The following is an 18,504-nucleotide window of genomic DNA, read 5'->3' as shown; positions in this document are numbered from 1 at the left end:
TGAGCTCCCAAACCCCACAGCATACATGCAATTTTAAGCAGCACAGTTAATCCCACTTTTTTTTTTTTTTCCCTAGGATAGCCACCACATAGAAAGTTAGAATCATGTTTCAGGAACAATTCATATAATTGATTTTATGTACCCAAAGGAAGAAGAAATTAAAACAAAGTGAAAGGTAGCTTGCTATTTCAAGTGCAAAGTCTGGCAGGAAAAGCACCAAACAGGCTCTAGCTTGCCAACTGCTCAGCATTTTCATTGTAGGATATCAAAAGAAACAAAATTCAAATTACAAGAATTATCATAGAGACATCAACAGAAGAGAAAGAAAATGTGACAAACTCATATATGCTACAAAAAAAAAAAAAAGATCAAAAGAGAAAGTTTTTCCATCACCTTTCTTACTTTCAATTATAAAGTTAGCTGGCAATAAGAACTTGCTGTTCTTTGCAGCAATTCCTGCCACTACAACTGAACACTAGAGCAACTTCTATACTCAGCATCCCTATTGCTCTGTTCAGCTATATTGGCTACTCTTGTCTATTGAGGAATTCTCTTCTAATTTCTAAGAACAGTTTCTTTATGTTCCAGTAGTTAAACATGCCTAAAACTGGTATATGTGAAGAAGATATTCACAAATCCACACAAAAGAATATCTTTAACATTATTTAAAATTCTTCTCCACATAAAATAATCTTCAGAACCACAGTTTAAATTTTTAAGAAGTATTCGTAACAAAAATTAGAGAACCCAGTATAAGCAAAAGTGCTGCATATCTTAGTGTTAACAAGCCCTGACCAATACAGAATGCAGTTAATTTCCTTCTGGCACAGCTACATTACTCACATGCATGACATCCATGCCAAAACGCACCCATAAAATTAATTACAGCTATTCAGTCCAATATAGCAACGAGCAAGGCAAAAATAGCTCGACTGTCATTTTATATCTCAAGACACAAATTGATGTTAACTTTTATTTTAACTTTCAGTTCTCATTATTCAACACCGAAAAATAATAAAAAAGAAATCAATAAAGGTCTTTTATCCAAGAGTATAAAAGGATGACTTAAATCTCAAGGCACAAAGAAATGTGAGTTTATAACTTCAGGAACATCTCTCCAATATATAATCTTCTACACCAACTACTATCATGTAAGAAGCACTTCAGTTCTCAGAACCAACCACCCTCATTTATCAAGTTCCAAAGAACTATAAAAAATTATTAGACTAGTCAAAACATTCATCTTGAAAAATTTCTTATAGTATGTCCCCTTCTTTTAGAGAAAGATAGAAACAGATAAGTCATAAAACTCTTAATCAGAGAAACAAGGAAGTCCTATGTGCGTACAGAGGAAAAAGTTTTATTCCTTTCTGTTCCTATGCTGACCTGAACATGTCAAGTTAACCGTACACACTCCTGAAACCTCAATACTTCTGGAAAAATATATTTATCTAAATTTAGTAAACAATTACTTACCCAGAATCCTCCTGGAAGCCTTCCAATTCATCTCTTTGTTCTGCTAAAGTAGATTCTAGATCCAGATAGGTACCATTGTGAGACAATTGCAGGGTGCAGTCATCAAGCTGTATAACAAAATTCAGATCATTAGATTACAGCAGTCATTCTCTCCAACATACCTCTCACATCATCTTCCCATTTTCCCAGTGCCCAGACAAGATCTCCCTAATACAAACCATATGTTGAGAGTGGGTAAGGAAATGGGTGTTGTTTGGCAATTTATGTAATCCCAAGTCTGTATTCACAAGACCATGCTTAGTCACAACAAGATCAACACAATTAGAAAACATAGGGAAATTTATTTATTTGAAAATATAAAAGGAGATTAGAAGGCTCTATCACAGTGCCTTTAGAATCCTATAAGGTAAGTTAATTTAAATTTATATCTAGGTTATGAATGACTGTTCTCTGTTCCTACTGTATATTTAAGCAGAGTTTCTGGATCTCTGGATGAAAGTGGAAGGAAGAAGTAGCTTTTTCATGAGCTATTGAACATTACGAGGAAGGATCCAGCCAAGTTACAGTGCAAGGTATGGCAACCAAGAGTGGTCCTGCAGCAACAGGGAATGCAGTCAACCAAGTAACCAGAGGGAGTGGACACCCATACCAGCTTCCTACAAAGTGCCTACAAAGGCACTGAGGTAACAGGGGACTAAACCTGAAAGCAGGAATCTGCCTGCAATGATGCTGAAGAGGGAGACAGCAATTAAGAAACTCTTTACTTTCATCTTGTCTTCCCCCATCTTCAAGTGTCGCATTAATTCTTCCAGCTGTTATTTTTTAAAAAGCCAGATTTTATCAAAGTTAAAAGAGGAATTTGCTGTATCTTTTACAGAGAGTTTCTCACAGGTGAAGGTCTAGGAAGGTCCACTCCCAACACTCTGGCTAACTTGTTGCACAGAAATACAAAATTATTGCTGGATTGAGAAAGGTAACTGAAGAAGCCTGAGGTGAGAGCTAGAAAGTAACATGACCTCCTCTCTCACCATGAGATGACCCACTGTCAAATCACAAGAAATGTGGAAAAACACCTCCCCAGGGCAGAGAAACAAGAAAACATTTACCAAAGGGCAGGTGAAAGCATGGGGTTGTCCTGCCTACCCACCAGGCAAGTGAGTGATGATCTGCTCAGAGAACTTGGCCCAGAAGCAGAGAAATAGCCACCACTGAGCTCAGCTGGACAGGCTGCTGTGGACTTTCACATGTCAACAGCACAATAGGAGTTCTTTTGTAACCAGTTTCAAGTTCGAAAATACTGTAAGCCCCAGATGTGTTGTGCTACTAGATACAAAATCCAGTCTGATAGCCAAGCTGTCTGAGGCCAACCTGCCAAACACAACACGTTTAATTCCTCTGGATTTGGCAAAACAAACTGATGGCTCCTTTGCATGCCCTCATCTGCCAAAAGGCAACCACAATAATGATGGTGTAAATGTACATCCCTGCTACAAAGAACACTTCAGGAAGACGAGAATATTTAACAGCATACTTCATAGCAATCTTCTGGTTGCATTCAACGACTCTTTGAAGGCATAACCAAGGTACTGAAACAGCCAATGACTCCAGGAAAGGAAATTATAAGTTTTTATCACATCCATGAACTTTTCTGTCTGCTCTTTTTAACACTGGGAAAGAAAATCCATGAGAACCTATCTTTGATGAATTACTTATTTTAACTTCACATTACAGTTATGGTTCCCAGTAGTTAGTTGTTCAGGAAAGCATGATAAGCAGCCACACTTCTTATCTGGCACTCAATACCAAAACTTAAGTCACCTAGCTTCTTATCAGGGATTTTTATATGCAAGAAAATAATACAAATAGTCTGTGACTATTCTGGAGTACCTGCATTGGAAATTCTGCAGAAGAGCTTGTTCGTAATGAGCACATAATAGTGCACAACTTTTGGGTTAGTCCACACAACTGTGCTTTGAAGTGTTTGCAACCTAAAAAAAAATTCATCCCCTGCAGAAAGAATAAGTCATCAAATAAGGTGATTTAAGTTTTTACTCTGACTCCTGGGGATTAAAGACAGCAAAGAACCTCGACACACAGCCCTCTGATATTAACAACAGTATTACTACTCTGTATCCTTCTAGCTACAAAGGATATTATTAACCTATGCTAATTCAAAATACACTCTTTAGAGAAGACAGACTGAACACTACTCTGGGAAATTTTTTCCCAGTAGCCCAGGGTATGTAATAAAATGCTAATTTATCCAACATAATGCCAAAAGGCAAACTTCTAATTAGATAAATGTTCTGCTGTCACTAGGGAGATAAGGAGATTTGCCCACAATTTCTAATTGTACTGCATAATTAGGGAGAAGGAATTGGGCTTTAATAATATCTTATGACTTTAGTGTATAAAAAGCAAGATGAGAACAGGAAGTACTTCATGTAAAGAAGAATAGTACATTCTACCTATGTTCATCTCATCTCCATAGTTTCATCTGAATATAGTATTCATTCTGAGTTTAAAGGACTGGACACATTCTACACTGTATCCATTAACAGGAGTTAGGATAATGAGAGACACCAATATCTTTTGTTTCTGTTACTTCACAAAGAGTCATGCCAAACAGAATTTTTTCTTCATTAGCATGTGTACACACAGAGATGAAAGGGAGCAAAACACTTTTAAAGGGTGTGTAAGTATTCAGGAAATGAACTCTAAAATCCTCCTTATATAGGATCACTTTGCTACTTTGCCTCCAAGCTTCACTTGCACAGTTACAGGCAGAATACAAAGAGATGCCACCTTATGAATTATTTTTAATTAGTAAATTGCCTGTCTTTTTCAACATAAAGGATAGTTGATGTTCACTCAGTGTTCATTAGTGACAATTCAGGATGTTGGTCTCTCCCTTCTGCTCAATGTCAATCCCATGTTCTCTTCTATGCCTCACTTCTCCCATCTCTAAAGACACTCACTGATGGCCCCATCTAGTTCATTCACTTTCCATTGATCACAATTAACATTAAAATCCTTACTAACGACCATTTTCCCTTGGGACAATTAAAAGGCATAAAGGCAGTCTTTCAAAGAATATATGGAAAACAGCTTTGTTAAATAACCATGAATGAAACGCTATTCAAATTTTCAGAAATTAATTCCATTTATTTAACTTTTCTGTTTGTGATTGTCATTTTAATTCCTCACTATTCCATATTGGTGCCAAGATTCTGATCTTCATTTTCTTGTTATTAAACTGATAAATTCATTTATACTATTGCCACAACGTCAGACTCTCTGAGATCTTTTCATAAGTTTACAAATTCATTTGTTCTAAAATTGTCACTTGCCAGTTTCTTCAAAACATTTATCATTCTTTGTATTACATTTTCCTGCACTGCCCAGAAAGGCCAAAAGCTTGATAGAAGTCATTTAAATATAACTCATCCTGTTAGAACCTTTACAGCAATTTTCCTTACTTCCCTAATATTGACCTGGGAGTCCCGGTTGACAATAAACTAAACAAGAACCAGCAATGTGGCTTCATGGCCAAGAAGGCCAATGGCATCCTGGGATGTATCAAGAAGAGTAAAGCCAACAGATTCTCCTCTCCCTCTATTTTGCCCTGTTGAGGCCTCATCTGGAGTCCTGTATCCAGGTCTAGGCTCACCAGCTCAAGAGGGACAGGAAACTTCTATAGAGAGTCCAGCACAAGGCCATCAAGATGATCAGGGGACTGGAGCATCTTTCTTATGAGGAAAGGCTGTGGCAACTAGGGCTGTTCAGCCTGGAGAAGAGACTGAGGGGAGATCTCATTAATACTTACAAATATTTGAAAAGTGGATGTCAAGAGGATGGGGCAACACTTTTTTACTGTAGTGTCCAGTCATAAGGACTAGGGGTAATCAACAAAAGCTGGAACACAAAAAGTTCCACTTAACTTCAAAGAAAAACTACCTTACTGTGAGAGAGAGGGAGCACTGGCACAGGCTGCCCAGGGAAGGTGTGGAGTCTCCTTCTCTGGAGGTTTTCAAAACCCACCTGGATGTATTCTTATGTGACCTGACCTAGGTGGACCTTATTTAGCAGGGGAGTTGGACTAGATGATATCTAGGGGTCCCTTCCAACCCCTACCATTCTGTGACTTTCTGACTGTCAGATGGGACAAATGTAATGCTATTTCCCAAGGCAAATACAGGGCTACTCCATTTTCAGCCTTCTGTAAGCTTTCAAGTTTTTAGTGTTAAGCATCAAATGATGTCATAAGCCTCTGTAAAGCTATATAAAAGTATGCATTTTAATTACATTCTCATCTTTGGAAATTAATAGTTTCTTGAAAAAAATATCAAGAACATGTTTTTGAATTCACAAATTCTCTTGTCTCTGTAAAAAATGAGTCTACCTAAGGAGTAGTCTCATTCACAGCAGGGAAGGCAGAAAAGATAAGGTACATTCAACAGTCATCAGAACAAGTGATTCAGCCAGGATGACCAGCTGTGGATAGCCAGAGTGAAAAGCAAGCATCCTCTGACTAGGTTTACATGAAGGAGACAAGGAGAATAAGACTGTCTTTATGCAAGACTTACTCACTAAACAGTTAACAGATTCATACTTAAATCTCATTGAAATGTTAAGATCTGTATTCTGTCATGACAAGATAGATATCAAGAAGTAGTAAGTGCTTAGGTGCTCATTCAAACATCTATAGCTGTCTAGTTTGGACAAGAGAATCTGGAAAAGGCATCTTAAGCAGCTCTGACCTCACCAGCTCTTCATTGATTTTCTGTAGCTGACCAGAAACATTGAAGCAGCAAGAAAATCAGATGTTTCTGTAAGACAGCTTGAAATACAAGCAGGGTTACTAAATAAAACCAACTTTTCTGTAATAAATGTTCCAAAACAGGAACCAAGGTATGTTTGAACTTCCTCAGATCCTAGCTGGTACCCACACAGTGCTAACTTACCCAAACTGCCCAATCATTATAGTACTTCTAACAGGTATGAATAGAAAACAAAAAAGTATCATGCACACACATAAATCTAAACATCATCATTCTGCAAGTTTCATACATGTATATTTAAGCATACATTTTAGATATTTTTCCTTGAAGCTTTAAAAAAACTAACAACTGCCTGAATTTATCAGTTAGATCATTGAATTACAAGTTGAGCTCTCAGAAGGAAAGGAACAACATTGTCTGAGAAGCCAAAGCCATGCAAGTGCAGATAAATGCCAGAACTTCAGGAAAGCATCATCTACTGCTGCAACGATTACGTACTTTTCTCCTGTAGGTTCCTGCTTCATTCATACTCCAACCAAGACAGGTCACACACATCAATGCACAGATGTTCTCAGAGCATAACTACATGGTGCTTTAAATAATGGAATGCACAAAGAACTGGGAAGTTTGGGATCACATTACTAATGATTGAATCATAATTTATGATCAAATGGGAGGGGAGGAATAAAAATCAAGGTTACATTCAGAATTTTTGTGTATGTTAAATGTTTGTCTCAAGTATTGTAATTATCTACACCTAAGTACTCACGAACAGGGGTTTTTTAAAAAAGTGAAACAGAATGATAGTTTTGGCACAAGAAATTTTACTCATGTCCTCCTGAGCCATCACCACATTTAGAAACTCTTTAAATAAACTTGAAATAGAGTTTTTCCACAGAAAATTGGAAATGTAAGAAAAATGAACAGGAAGTACATACAGAGACCATAAGATTACAAGTCATATTTGTACTGTTGTAAGTTTATACTTACAAGTTTCACTCTACTCCCTTATCCTTGGCTATTTAACCCATTACTGAGTGAAACCATGCCACAGAAAAGAAGGGTATACTGGTTTTGATGTTAACCAGAAATGAGCACAGCAAGGGCAAAGCTGCAGAGCTCAGGCTTTCCCCAGCCTTGGGGGTCATCCTCACCTCACCAGCACCTGACAGCCCTCAGGGGTCTACAATGTGAACACACACAGTTTCGGAAAAGTTAACCAATGAAATTATGCATGTGTTCCTTATAGACAGCTAGGAAATAAAGAACATAGGGCACTTTGTCATCTTTTATAGGTAGCCAAATCCTGCTAGTAGTAACCTCTCAGCCTGCAAGGCCAAAATTACTTTTACTACAAGGCTATCAAGCTTTAGAGGACTCAAAATATTACGACAGTACACCAATGATTACTTTTTTCCTCATTTCATGCACTGATCCACAAAAAGAGGTAACACCTATTTCTCTTCATAAAGACAACCATGTTGCTGTGCAACAGGAAAAGCTCATAATTTCTCTGAATTTCAGAGTTGAAGAATGTCACAAAAAAGGATCAAGAACTGCAGTGAAAAAAATAACAGCAGCAAGAAAAGGTGACGATCACCCAGTTATCTGATGCCAATATATCACAAATGACACCGATGCTAATAAATGAACATTGCCACTTTCAGAAACTAGTTGAATGAATGGGGAAAAAAAAAGTCTAAGTTCATCTATTATTTTAATCTACTCTCTTTAGCTTCTTACAACCCAAGAGAAACACCTAAAACCAGAGAGGAGGGAGTATTAAGGAGAGAAGAACAAAATATTTCCTTCCAAATGCACACAATCCACATGACTGCTCATAGGTTGAGTACTGCCACCTGCTCTTTGCATGCACTTGCAAATGCTCCACTCGCAAACCAGTCTTCTCACTCAAGAAGGTCAGTGGGTAAATAATGCAAAGGCAACATTCACCTTACCATGCTAATCCTTCAAGTCTGCTTTCTCTTCCTCCAGAAGGCTTTGCTGGATTAACACATATCCAAAGTGAACTTTCCTTTGGCTGGGTTTAACTTCTCTGTCCCAAACCAGCAGTTGGGTGGCAGAGGTTAAGTGGAGGAAATGTCAGAGGCACCTTCCTGCCTTTTCAAAAAGCACAGTGAGCCATAAGCCCTTAAAAAAGCCTCCTCTTCCCTATTTAATCAAAGACTATATAACTCTATTTTTCTAAAATAATCATGGGGAGCTTCTCTTTCCTCACGCCCAACCCCTGTGTCCCAAGAATCCAGTCAGAACAACATATTTTAGACAAGCAGCTTTTCATGTCTTTCCTAAATGCCAAGAAAGTGTTAGCAATTCAGCAGCCAGTGTCTGCTAAGACAGAGCTGAATGTCCTCATGGTTTTATCTTTCATTTAAATAAAGGTAGGTACTATCCAAAAATGCAGTTCAGACAGTGATCAAAGACCACATTCCTAGGATGAAATGCCATTGTTTAACTGTGTTACTATTAATCACTGGAAACACTTCACTTTGCAGTCTTTAGCCAGAAGTACAACTGTCGTTCCAGTAATTCTAGCTGGAGCTACTGAACAGATTATTTCACTCATTTGGCTGTTTCCAAAACTACAGTGAAAGTGAATGAGAGAGAAAAGGAGATATTGGAGTAATCCAGTATCAAGCTGCAGAAATAAAAAGATTTCTTCAATTCTACCTTCTGGTAAAGATTTGGAAAATCCTTATCTTGCTCAAATGTCTTGGCTCATCTTTCATTTAAATGTTATTGGGTGGTAGTTTTTCTTATTAGCGTTATATATTAGTGTCAGCATGCTGCCGCACTCACCTGCAGGATGCTTTGCAGAACAGACCTGATAAAAAACAAAGTCAATTTACATAGTTTTTCCTTTCTAAACCCAAAGCCTTCTTTTGCTTTACACACCACAAGTCTGACACACTTGCACACTCCAGCTATATGTTATAGTTTTCAAACACATTCCTTCCTGGATCAGCTGTTTCTAGTGCAATTTTGATCCCAACACCAAGGTAAACAAATGCCAGTTTTCCCTCTGCATTGCCATCTTTTCTTCTTTCCTAAAACTGACTACTCAGGGGAAAAAAAAAAACAAAAAAAATCCCACAGACCAGCTCTGCCTGCTTACCAGCCCAAACATATTGCATATTTCTAAGCAAATTCCACAAACTGATTTGTGCAAATAAATATTTAATACAAACATTTAATACTTCTCCATCCAAGGCCAAGTTTCAAACTGAGAATGACTTTGCAAAATTCAGAAGGCGTCTTATTTTAACACTTCAGACATTTTTTGAGATCTGCAGATGTGAGTCTTCTGCACTGGCATGCCACTGGCCCTTTCAAATGTAACAGGATTGTTACTTCTCAGAGTAATGAAATATGTGGATGGTCAAATTGCATCCTCCAGACCAGAGTCAACCCAGCAGAATAGTTATCTAGCTTCAGAGGCACAATCAACTGCCTTCTCACAGAGAGCTTCAGTCTCTCCTTTCCCATGCGAATACATGCTACCTGATGTATGTGCCATGGTTACATGTTTCAGTCGTCATCATTTTGGGTAACATGATGAAGAAAAACCAAAGCACCTAGCTCAGGAGTGATGCCACATGACTCAGATAAAAAGCTTGATATTAATGAGATGAAATGAAAACAAAAGTAATCTGTATACAAGTCAGATGTTAGTGCCCAAAACACTGTACTCTAAAAAACTTTCATCTTCAAGTATGACAACAACCCAACATACAATCACTAAGTCTTGATTTAAAAGTCCCTATGCTCCAAGTAGAATTGTAGAATCATTTTGGTTTGAAAAGACCTTTAACATCAAGTCCAACCACTAACCTCACACTGCCAATCCCACCACTAAATCACATTCCTCAGCACCTCATCTATATGTTTTTAAGTATCTTCAGGGATGCTGACTCCACCCCTTCCCTGAGCAGCCTGTTCCAATGCTTAACCACCCTCTTGGTGAAAAAGTTCTTCCTAATGTCCAATCTAAACCTCTGTTGGTGTGACTTGAGTCCATTTCCTCTTGTCTTACCATTCGATACTTGGGAAGAGACTGACCCTCACCTCAATACAACTCCCTTTCAAGTAATTGTAGAGAATTATCATGACTCCCCTTAGCCTCCTATTCTCCAGGCAAAACAACCCCAATTCCCTCAGCCATTTCTCATAAGACTTGTTTCTCCAAAGTAGCTCCAATGCAAGTGCTTAAAGGAAAACTATACTCCTTCTCCGTATGCTTTTTTTCTTTTTAAATATAGTTTGCTAACTCAAAATCTTTTATTAAAAGTTGCTTAAAAATTGCAATAAAACCAATACTTCTACGAGGTTAGAGTTTTAAAAGTAAGGTTAGGCACACGCTCTATTACCCACACTTTTCTGGTAAGGGGAAGGGATTGTAAAGATGGTTCCTGTAAGAAGTTGCTCAAAACTCTCCCCAGCTCCGAGCCAGATCCACTTCTGGGGCTGAGCCAATTAGACACCTCCACGATCACTTTTTAAGAAGAAGCCGGAGGAGGAGGGTTCTTCTTCCTCCTTCTTGCTATTTCTTTTTTAATTCTGCCCCTTCTTCTTCTTCTGGCTGGTAGTGGTCCAAGGAGTAGGAACAGTGAGAGAAACAACCATGTGGACTCCAAGGTCAGTGATGAAAGAGAGGAGGAGGTTGCTAGAGCAGAGACTCCCCTGCGTTCTATGGAGAGAACTGGTGAAGCTGAGATTTATTTTCATTTCTTTAAAGATCCCACATCAGCAGTAGAAACTCATTTTGATAATGATCCTATATCAGGGGGAGAGATTCATGTTGCTAAAGCTGACCCCAGACCAGGGGCAGCGATTCACTTCATTAAAGGCCCTGAGCCAGGGACAGTGACTATGGCTGGAGGAGGCCGTGTCTCGAAGGAAGGGACCCAATATCCCCAGCTGTAACTGTGGGGAGGAACCCACGACAAACCAGCTCATTAAACTTATGCCCAGAAGAGGCCATGTCCCGAGAGAGGGACCCTATAACTGCAGAAACTGCAACTGTGGCAAAGAATCCACACCAGAGATATTCACCAAGGACTGCGTCTCATGTGAGGGACCCTGTATCGGCAGAAGCCGCAGCTGTTGGGAACAACCCACACCAGAGAAGTTTGCTAAGGACTGTGTCCTGGGGAAAGACCCCCGTGTTGGAGCAGGGGAAGAATGCCAGGAGTCCTCTTCATCTGAGAAGACAGAAGAGGTAGAGCCCATCTGTGAGAGACTGACCACATCCCCCATTCCCTGCCCCCTGAGCTGTTGAGGGGGGAGGAGGTAGAGATATCGGGAGCAGTGAGCTGGGCCTGGGAAGAAAGGAGGAATGGGGGAGGGAGATCTTAAAGTGTTGGTTGTGATTTTTCTCATCATCCTACTCCCTTTTTGCTTTTATTCTGTTCCGTTTCTTGTAGAATAAACTTTCCTACTTTCCTCTCTAAGTCAAGTACTGGAGTCTGTTTTTCCCAGAACCGTAATTGGCAGCGAGCCCTCCCTGCCCTTGTCTCAATCCACAACAACCTTGCTTATCTTTTTATTCCCATTCCACTGGGGCCTCTGCCATCCTAACGAGGGTGGGGTTAATGGGGGCACTGAGTGAGAGACAGTCATGGTGCTGCTGTGCTAACTGTGTCAAACCACGTCAAAGGTGAAGGAAAAACAAAACAAAACAAAAATCTGATTTGCTTTCCATTATAAGTCCATTTGACTTTCCATTATAAGAAGTAATTTAGCATGTACAACAGCATTCCCCAATTTTGCAGCTCTTCAAGGGTGATTAGCATAGTTTGTGGGAGTAGTTATTAATGCTAATGCACCTCTGGCTTATTTTTATCACAATAAGTTTCCATTGTCAAACTACTTCACAATCTTTGTACACTTTGTGAAGCTTATGTGCAGTTGCATTGATAGAGCCATGCTTACATGCAAAATTTAGTCCAAAGGTTTGCACAAATTGGCTTAGGGCCACCAGAACACAATTACTTTAAAAAAAGAACTGCTACTCTGACAGAAAAACATAGGTATTTCAAACAGGAAAATGTAGATATTTTGAACATAGCCTGCACTCCTACTCTGAAATAGCAGCTTTTATCTCTGGCCTGATAGATGCCACAAAGTACTCCAGGGGTCAAGTAATACAGTGTATGAAGTGAAACGTTAACGCCACATTAGATCCTCAAGAGCCACTGGAACAATACACTGCCAATAAAAATATTCTGCTGAAATAACAAAGACACTGAAAACAAATATAGAAAGCCATTATATTAATATTATGGGTTTGACTTAATAACAACAGAAGGAAGTTCAGAGTTCACAATTCTGAAACTGCTGTTTCAGGGGGCTCTAAAATACAGGCAGCCCACCACAGTGAAAGTGTTAATGTGTAAATGCCTACCTGTTGCTATTCTTAGACAATTATGTCACTGACTTGTAGACTTTTTGTTTCGTGATTCCCTTTATACAGTTCTCCACAGGGAGCAATTTAGTGTTTACTAGAGTATCGATGTCCAAATATGACACCATGGCTTCCAACAACAGCCACACAGGCATTGTTAGAAATTACTTAGAAATAAGCATAAGTGCTTAAAATGTCAACAAGCATGGAACAATAAAGCCAAATATATTAATCTAGATGCAGGAGTCACTGTAATGTTTAATATAAAAAGTGAAATGAAAACATGAAAAATATTGAATTTCTGCATAAAAAATATGCAGAATTTAATGCTACACAGGGAATTAACACACATTCTCTCTACCTACCTAATTAAATTACTTCAAGCTAAATTAGATAAATTTGAGATGACATGCAAACCAAATAGCCAACAGTAGAATTTAGCCAAGTCAAATTGTTCAGACTAAAACAAATCTCTGGTTCTTTAAACCCCAAAAAACTAATGCATTTTCTAGCTTTCTCACAGGTAAATGCAATGAGCCTACAGGATAAGAATAACCTAATCTCTGCATCCTGTCATTAACTTTTTGGCACCAAGATTTTTTTTCCATTCCCTTTCCCTATCCGTGTTCATCTTTTCCTAAAGAGATGGCTCTTCTCATCCTCTTGGTTAGGTACCTCTTCAGCTGAAAAGAAAGGAAAGCAGATGTAAGAACAGGATTCTTTATTTGGAAGTATATATGGCTTTTTGGCTGACACACAGGGGATGCATGCAGCTGACATTCTCATTACCATTTGGCCGGAGTTACTGTGAAGGTATCCAAGGAAATGGAAATAATCTCTAAGGAGATAGGTCAAGAAAAAGAAGAGGAGAAGGGAAAGGATTAGCATCAGTGGAGTCTACTATCTCCGAAATCTTTTGTTCAGAGTGTGTGTCTGCATAAGAAAAATCTCAGAAATCATTCTTTTAAAGGTAAGTAGTGGCCTAGGAAAGCAAAAATCCTACTTAATTTGTGGCAAATTCCACCTGGCTTCTTTTGTGCTTCTATTAAGCTGAAAACTGCAAAATACTTCAGCAAAAAATATTTTTTTAAAGTGATTTAACAAAACTAACCTATGACTTGAAGCTTTTTATTCCTAATGCATGTCCCTGAGAATATGCTTTCTATTAGATTCCTCCTACCTTACCTGAACACTGAAAAGACACAGGTGGTTCTAAAGGTTTTGCCATTGCTACCCCATCTGAATTTAGGACACTGCAGGTTGCTCACTACCCCACCACAGAACTATGACACTGGACTCCTGCAGAACCGCCCACAATATTTACACGGAAGCATCAAGCACACTTTAAGCAGTAAACGCAATCCATCTTCAGCAGTGGTGGTTTCATTGACAGGGTGGCTAAACACCTACTAGACAATACACCACAAAAACTAAGCTACCCATCCCTAACCTAACGCAGTTGGACCGTCAGTCAAGAGATAAGCTGCACTTAAAAAATGTCATTTGAGAGGAGAGGTTTTTTGCATCTATGATCCCTCCTCTCAGAAAAATCAAAATGAAGGAAAACAGAAAGAGACAAGACATCAGGTCATTTGGAAACCCAGAGCAGTGGGATTTTGGGGAAAACAAAACAGCTTCAAATCAAGAAGAGTGCATAGTAGTTCTGACAAGACTGCAGTTCTGGCAAAATTCACAAACTTTTGACAGTCAAAACAGAGAAAATTTGAAGTCGATAAAAGTCAAAGATAGAGTCAGTAAAAGAAACTGGAAGTCCAGAGTCTTTTGTTATAATTAAAACTCGACTCAGAGGCTTCTGGTTAGTTATCCAAAAGCAAAACAAAAAAACAACAACAAAAAAATCAAACCAAACCAGAGCATACCCATGGGCTAAGATGCATAAAGATACACCAAACCCATTCACACCAAGGCTTTGTGTGAAAGACAAAAGCAAATAAAGCATGGCAGGATTACCAAAAAGAACATCATACACTTGTCAACAGAATATTTTTTCAGACACAACCTGAATCTTGGAGTTTTAAATGAAAGATTTTGTCTACTATTCTAGTGACTACAGTTATCAACTCTTCCTAATACAAAGGCTGCCTTTTAAAGGGTTTGTGATTTCAAACCCAAACATCAATTGCAAAGTCATTAAAGAGCATAATTTAAAAGCTTAAGAGAATGAAACTCAATACAAGAACCCTTAAAAAGGATGAAAATATATGTACCCTGCCGAATCTCTTCTTCCAGATTTTATAAAAGTACAGGAGGGATCTAAAGTCAGATCTTCTGAGCCTGAGCAGAACTTATTTGACACTTAAGCTTCTTAATTTTTCTTTTAATCATTAATTTCTTCCTTGTTTGATTAGCTGGCAAGTGAGTTCAACCCCCACCATGGAATCAAATAGGAAAACAGAATAAAACCTCTGCATTCATTAGGATCACATCTAAACAGTACTGAAATAGAAAACCACAATCATCAATAGAGCTACAAGTAAAACGTAAGTTTGTAAGGAAAGAATGAATTCAGCATTACCCATTACCAGACGTATCTCAACAGTATTCACTCTTTGCTTACACTCTGATCATCCTGTTTCAAAGAGCATAGAGAGAAAATGACTAGAAACAAATGGCTTTAGTAATAAACTTCTAATCTATTTTCCTTGGCAGCAGACAAGCTCTAAATGTTACCATCAAGGACCAGACAATACCATAAGGGAAAAGAAATACTAAGACAGTTTGTGAAAAGGCAAGACAAGATCATGGTACTCCAGAACAACAAAAAAAAAAAGTTGATTATGCTCATAGCTTTTTTCCAGAACAAAGGAATAGATAAATGAAAGAAATACAAAACTGTTTAAAAGTGAGCCTTAAACACAGTACATAATGGGCCATAAAGCTCATACTTAAGAGTTCAAAGCTTAGAGATAAAATACAATTAAATACTTCTAGGAACAGCTAATCTAATTTCTTGTAAATAAGAACATATAAAATATGTACCATTCAAGACATCAGTCATCTTGTATCTATTATTTAAATTGGTCCATTATAGTGGTACCCAAGTATCCCGCTAAACCATCTGGTATTAGCTACTGAAGATCACTGATATAGTTACCACTTTATGCACAAAAGAACCATAACATACCTGTACTTTGCTGTAAGTACATAAGCATGTTTTCAGTGCTTGCTCCCAACATTGTTTAAATGTGGGAGGTTTTTAGGAAAAAAAACCCCACCACATTTCAATGACAAAAATAAAACACAAATAGCAGTTTTAATAGGTAATATTCCCGTGTGACCTGATCTAGGCAGACCTGCTTCAGCAGGGGGGTTGGACTAGATGATCTGTAAAGGTCCCTTCCAACCCCTACCATTCTATGATTCTAAGATGAAATCCACTAAGATTGAACATTGTTTTTTGCGGTACTTGATTAAACTTACAGATGTTTAGCTTGCTGATTCCAAGTGTACTTGCCTGCAGAAAAGATGCTGTGAACGTTCACAGATACCTAATGACCTAATACAGAGAACCTTTACAAACCTAAATGCCATTACCAGCTAAGTTGGAACCTGTCAACTTTAGAGTCAATAGCCTCATGTAATTACTCTGTCTAGCAGTTGCAACAACTTCCTTGTGGTTACTGTTAACATACATCGCTTAAGCAATCTAACTCATCACAAATGGTTGTGTTTCCTTGCAATGCAGCTGGGCACTAAGCTGTAAAAACAGCCCAAGAGCAGCTGGTTGGATGTCTCCTGCAGAAGTGACACTAAAGCCAATGTATTATGGAAGAATAAACACTTGCATATCTGAGAATTAGTGGGAAAGGGGAACAAGGGAGTTGATTACTTTTTAGTGAAAAGCAAGGGAAGAAATAACAGATGAAAGAAGATGTGTGAGGCATTGCAAATCTAACCACATAAAACAGGTAAAAATGGAACAGATGAACTTAAAAACTGTAGTTTGAAGTAATTTCTGCTGTGTATGCATAGAAGACAGGTAGATGAGGTGCTCAGGGACATAGTTTAGTGGTGTTGGCACAGCAGTGCTACGTTAACAGTTGGACTCAATCTTAAAGGTCTGTTCCAACCTAAATGATTGTATGGCTATGATACTTTTTGAAGACTAAGCTGTCAAGATTTTTTTAGAGATGTCCAAGGGTATTGGGGAATTTGGCCCTTATGAGTACGCTCTTACAAACTGCTCTAGACTGCATACAAGTCTCTACCATCAAATTAATTGGTGTAACATTTTTTACCATAAAGAAGCCTTGACAACTATTTGGCTGAATTCAGCTGCTCCTCACAGCTTCCTAAAGCTACTTTGTTAGGCATTTCCCAGAAGGTGCAGGAACATCATACCTCACAGAACTAGGGACTTCCCAACTCCGTGATGGAAAGACTGTTCTTTGGCAAAAAAGAAAAAAAAACAAGCAACAAAACTCCCACTCCAATAAAATGCGATAAACACAATGATTTATGTTTTAGTTGAATGAGAATGTAGATATGGTTTATGAAGGGAACACGGCTGCATGTAGAGGAGACTCCCTATAACACTGAAAGTTGAAAAGAGTTTGAAGGTTTTCCCACGGAGAAACATGCCCAATACTTGAAGTTTGTAAGAAAACTAAGAGTAAATTTAAAGCAGCTGGAAGAGTCACACTTCCCATAGCATAATCAACCCTAAGGTGGTTAACCCACAGGCAAACAACAAGCTTTTGGCACATTCAGACAAAGCAAATGTTCTCCCAAGTCTTAGATCAAGGCATTTGTCACAAGCTTATCCCTCCTTTCCAAACACAGTCTTGGTACTTGCTGCACTCATAAAAGTCTGGAAACAAAAATATATGCTTTTTTCTGAAAATTAATTATATACAACTTTATGCAAAAATTTAAAAAAGTACAGTATGTTAACTAATAGCAATTAATAAAGTAGGCTACCACAAAGCTTTAATCCCATTAAAAAGTATTTGGCTCAAATAAAATGTAAGGTTTTCAGATAAAAACAGTATGGATTTTGAGCAACAAGTTGGAAGACAAAAGACAGCTATGTCTCACTTTCCATATTCTTTCTATAATTATGATACTCTCTCTTTGCTAACTTAAACAGCAGCACAGCCCTAAAACACAGAAACAAGCAAACACTACATTGGGGAAAAAATACCCATTACTTCCTTACCAGTATTGATTTTACTATGAATTATACCAAGAACTAATTTCTTTTCAGTAGGAGCTTAACCACTATTACACCACAGAAACATAACAGAGCTTTACCTCAGAGCTGTAGCTATTCATCCTTCCACTTCCATTTGCTACAGGCAAATGTCTCACATAGCTCACACACTCCAGCAAGAGCAAGCTACAATCAAAAACTCAGAAATACAAAGCACAAAGCTCTCTTTTATTCATGGTACTTTTGTTTGCCGATTATTTTGAAAGTAATTCTTACAGTGGGAAGAGTAGCTTGGCTTGGTTAAGTTGCTGTCTTACACTAAACAGTAAAAGGACAGAGCAAAAAGCCTTATGTCAAAAAAAAAAAAGGCAGTAAGAATTTGCAGCTTGCAAAGTACCAAGGTCCTTGGTACCATTCTAACCTCACAATGTATACGCTGGTGTAACATTATCGGATCCGCAGGGATGATGTCGTCTTCTCAGTGTACTGGTGAAATAAGAAACTGGTCGCTTCCACAGATGAGAAGGCCCAAACCTGTTTGCTTTTCAGTGCTCAAACCCACACCTGTTGATGAACTAGCCTGGCTCTATTTAAAAGGCAAAAAAAAAGGGACTGAATATTGGGGCTGGGGCTGCATTCAAAAAGCAATC

The 18,504-nt window shown here is 38.3% G+C and overlaps 1 protein-coding gene across 5 annotated transcripts in view; it reads right to left on the bottom strand.

Annotated features, from left to right (window-relative positions):
- Nucleotides 1-18,504, bottom strand: part of FHOD3 (formin homology 2 domain containing 3) — a 405,083-nt gene that overhangs the window by 362,732 nt on the left and 23,847 nt on the right. For all 5 annotated transcript variants that reach the window (XM_061995044.1, XM_061995039.1, XM_061995040.1 and 2 more), the window contains exon 2: nt 1,477-1,583. In XM_061995044.1, the coding sequence (XP_061851028.1) occupies nt 1,477-1,583 (107 nt within the window). The remainder of the gene's footprint in view (nt 1-1,476; nt 1,584-18,504) is intronic.

Source organism: Colius striatus, chromosome 4 (assembly GCF_028858725.1).
Source record: "Colius striatus isolate bColStr4 chromosome 4, bColStr4.1.hap1, whole genome shotgun sequence".
In the NCBI taxonomy this organism is placed as follows: domain Eukaryota; kingdom Metazoa; phylum Chordata; class Aves; order Coliiformes; family Coliidae; genus Colius; species Colius striatus.
The sequence above is the reverse complement of the archived record's forward strand: the minus strand, read 5'-3'. Positions and strand labels throughout refer to the sequence as shown.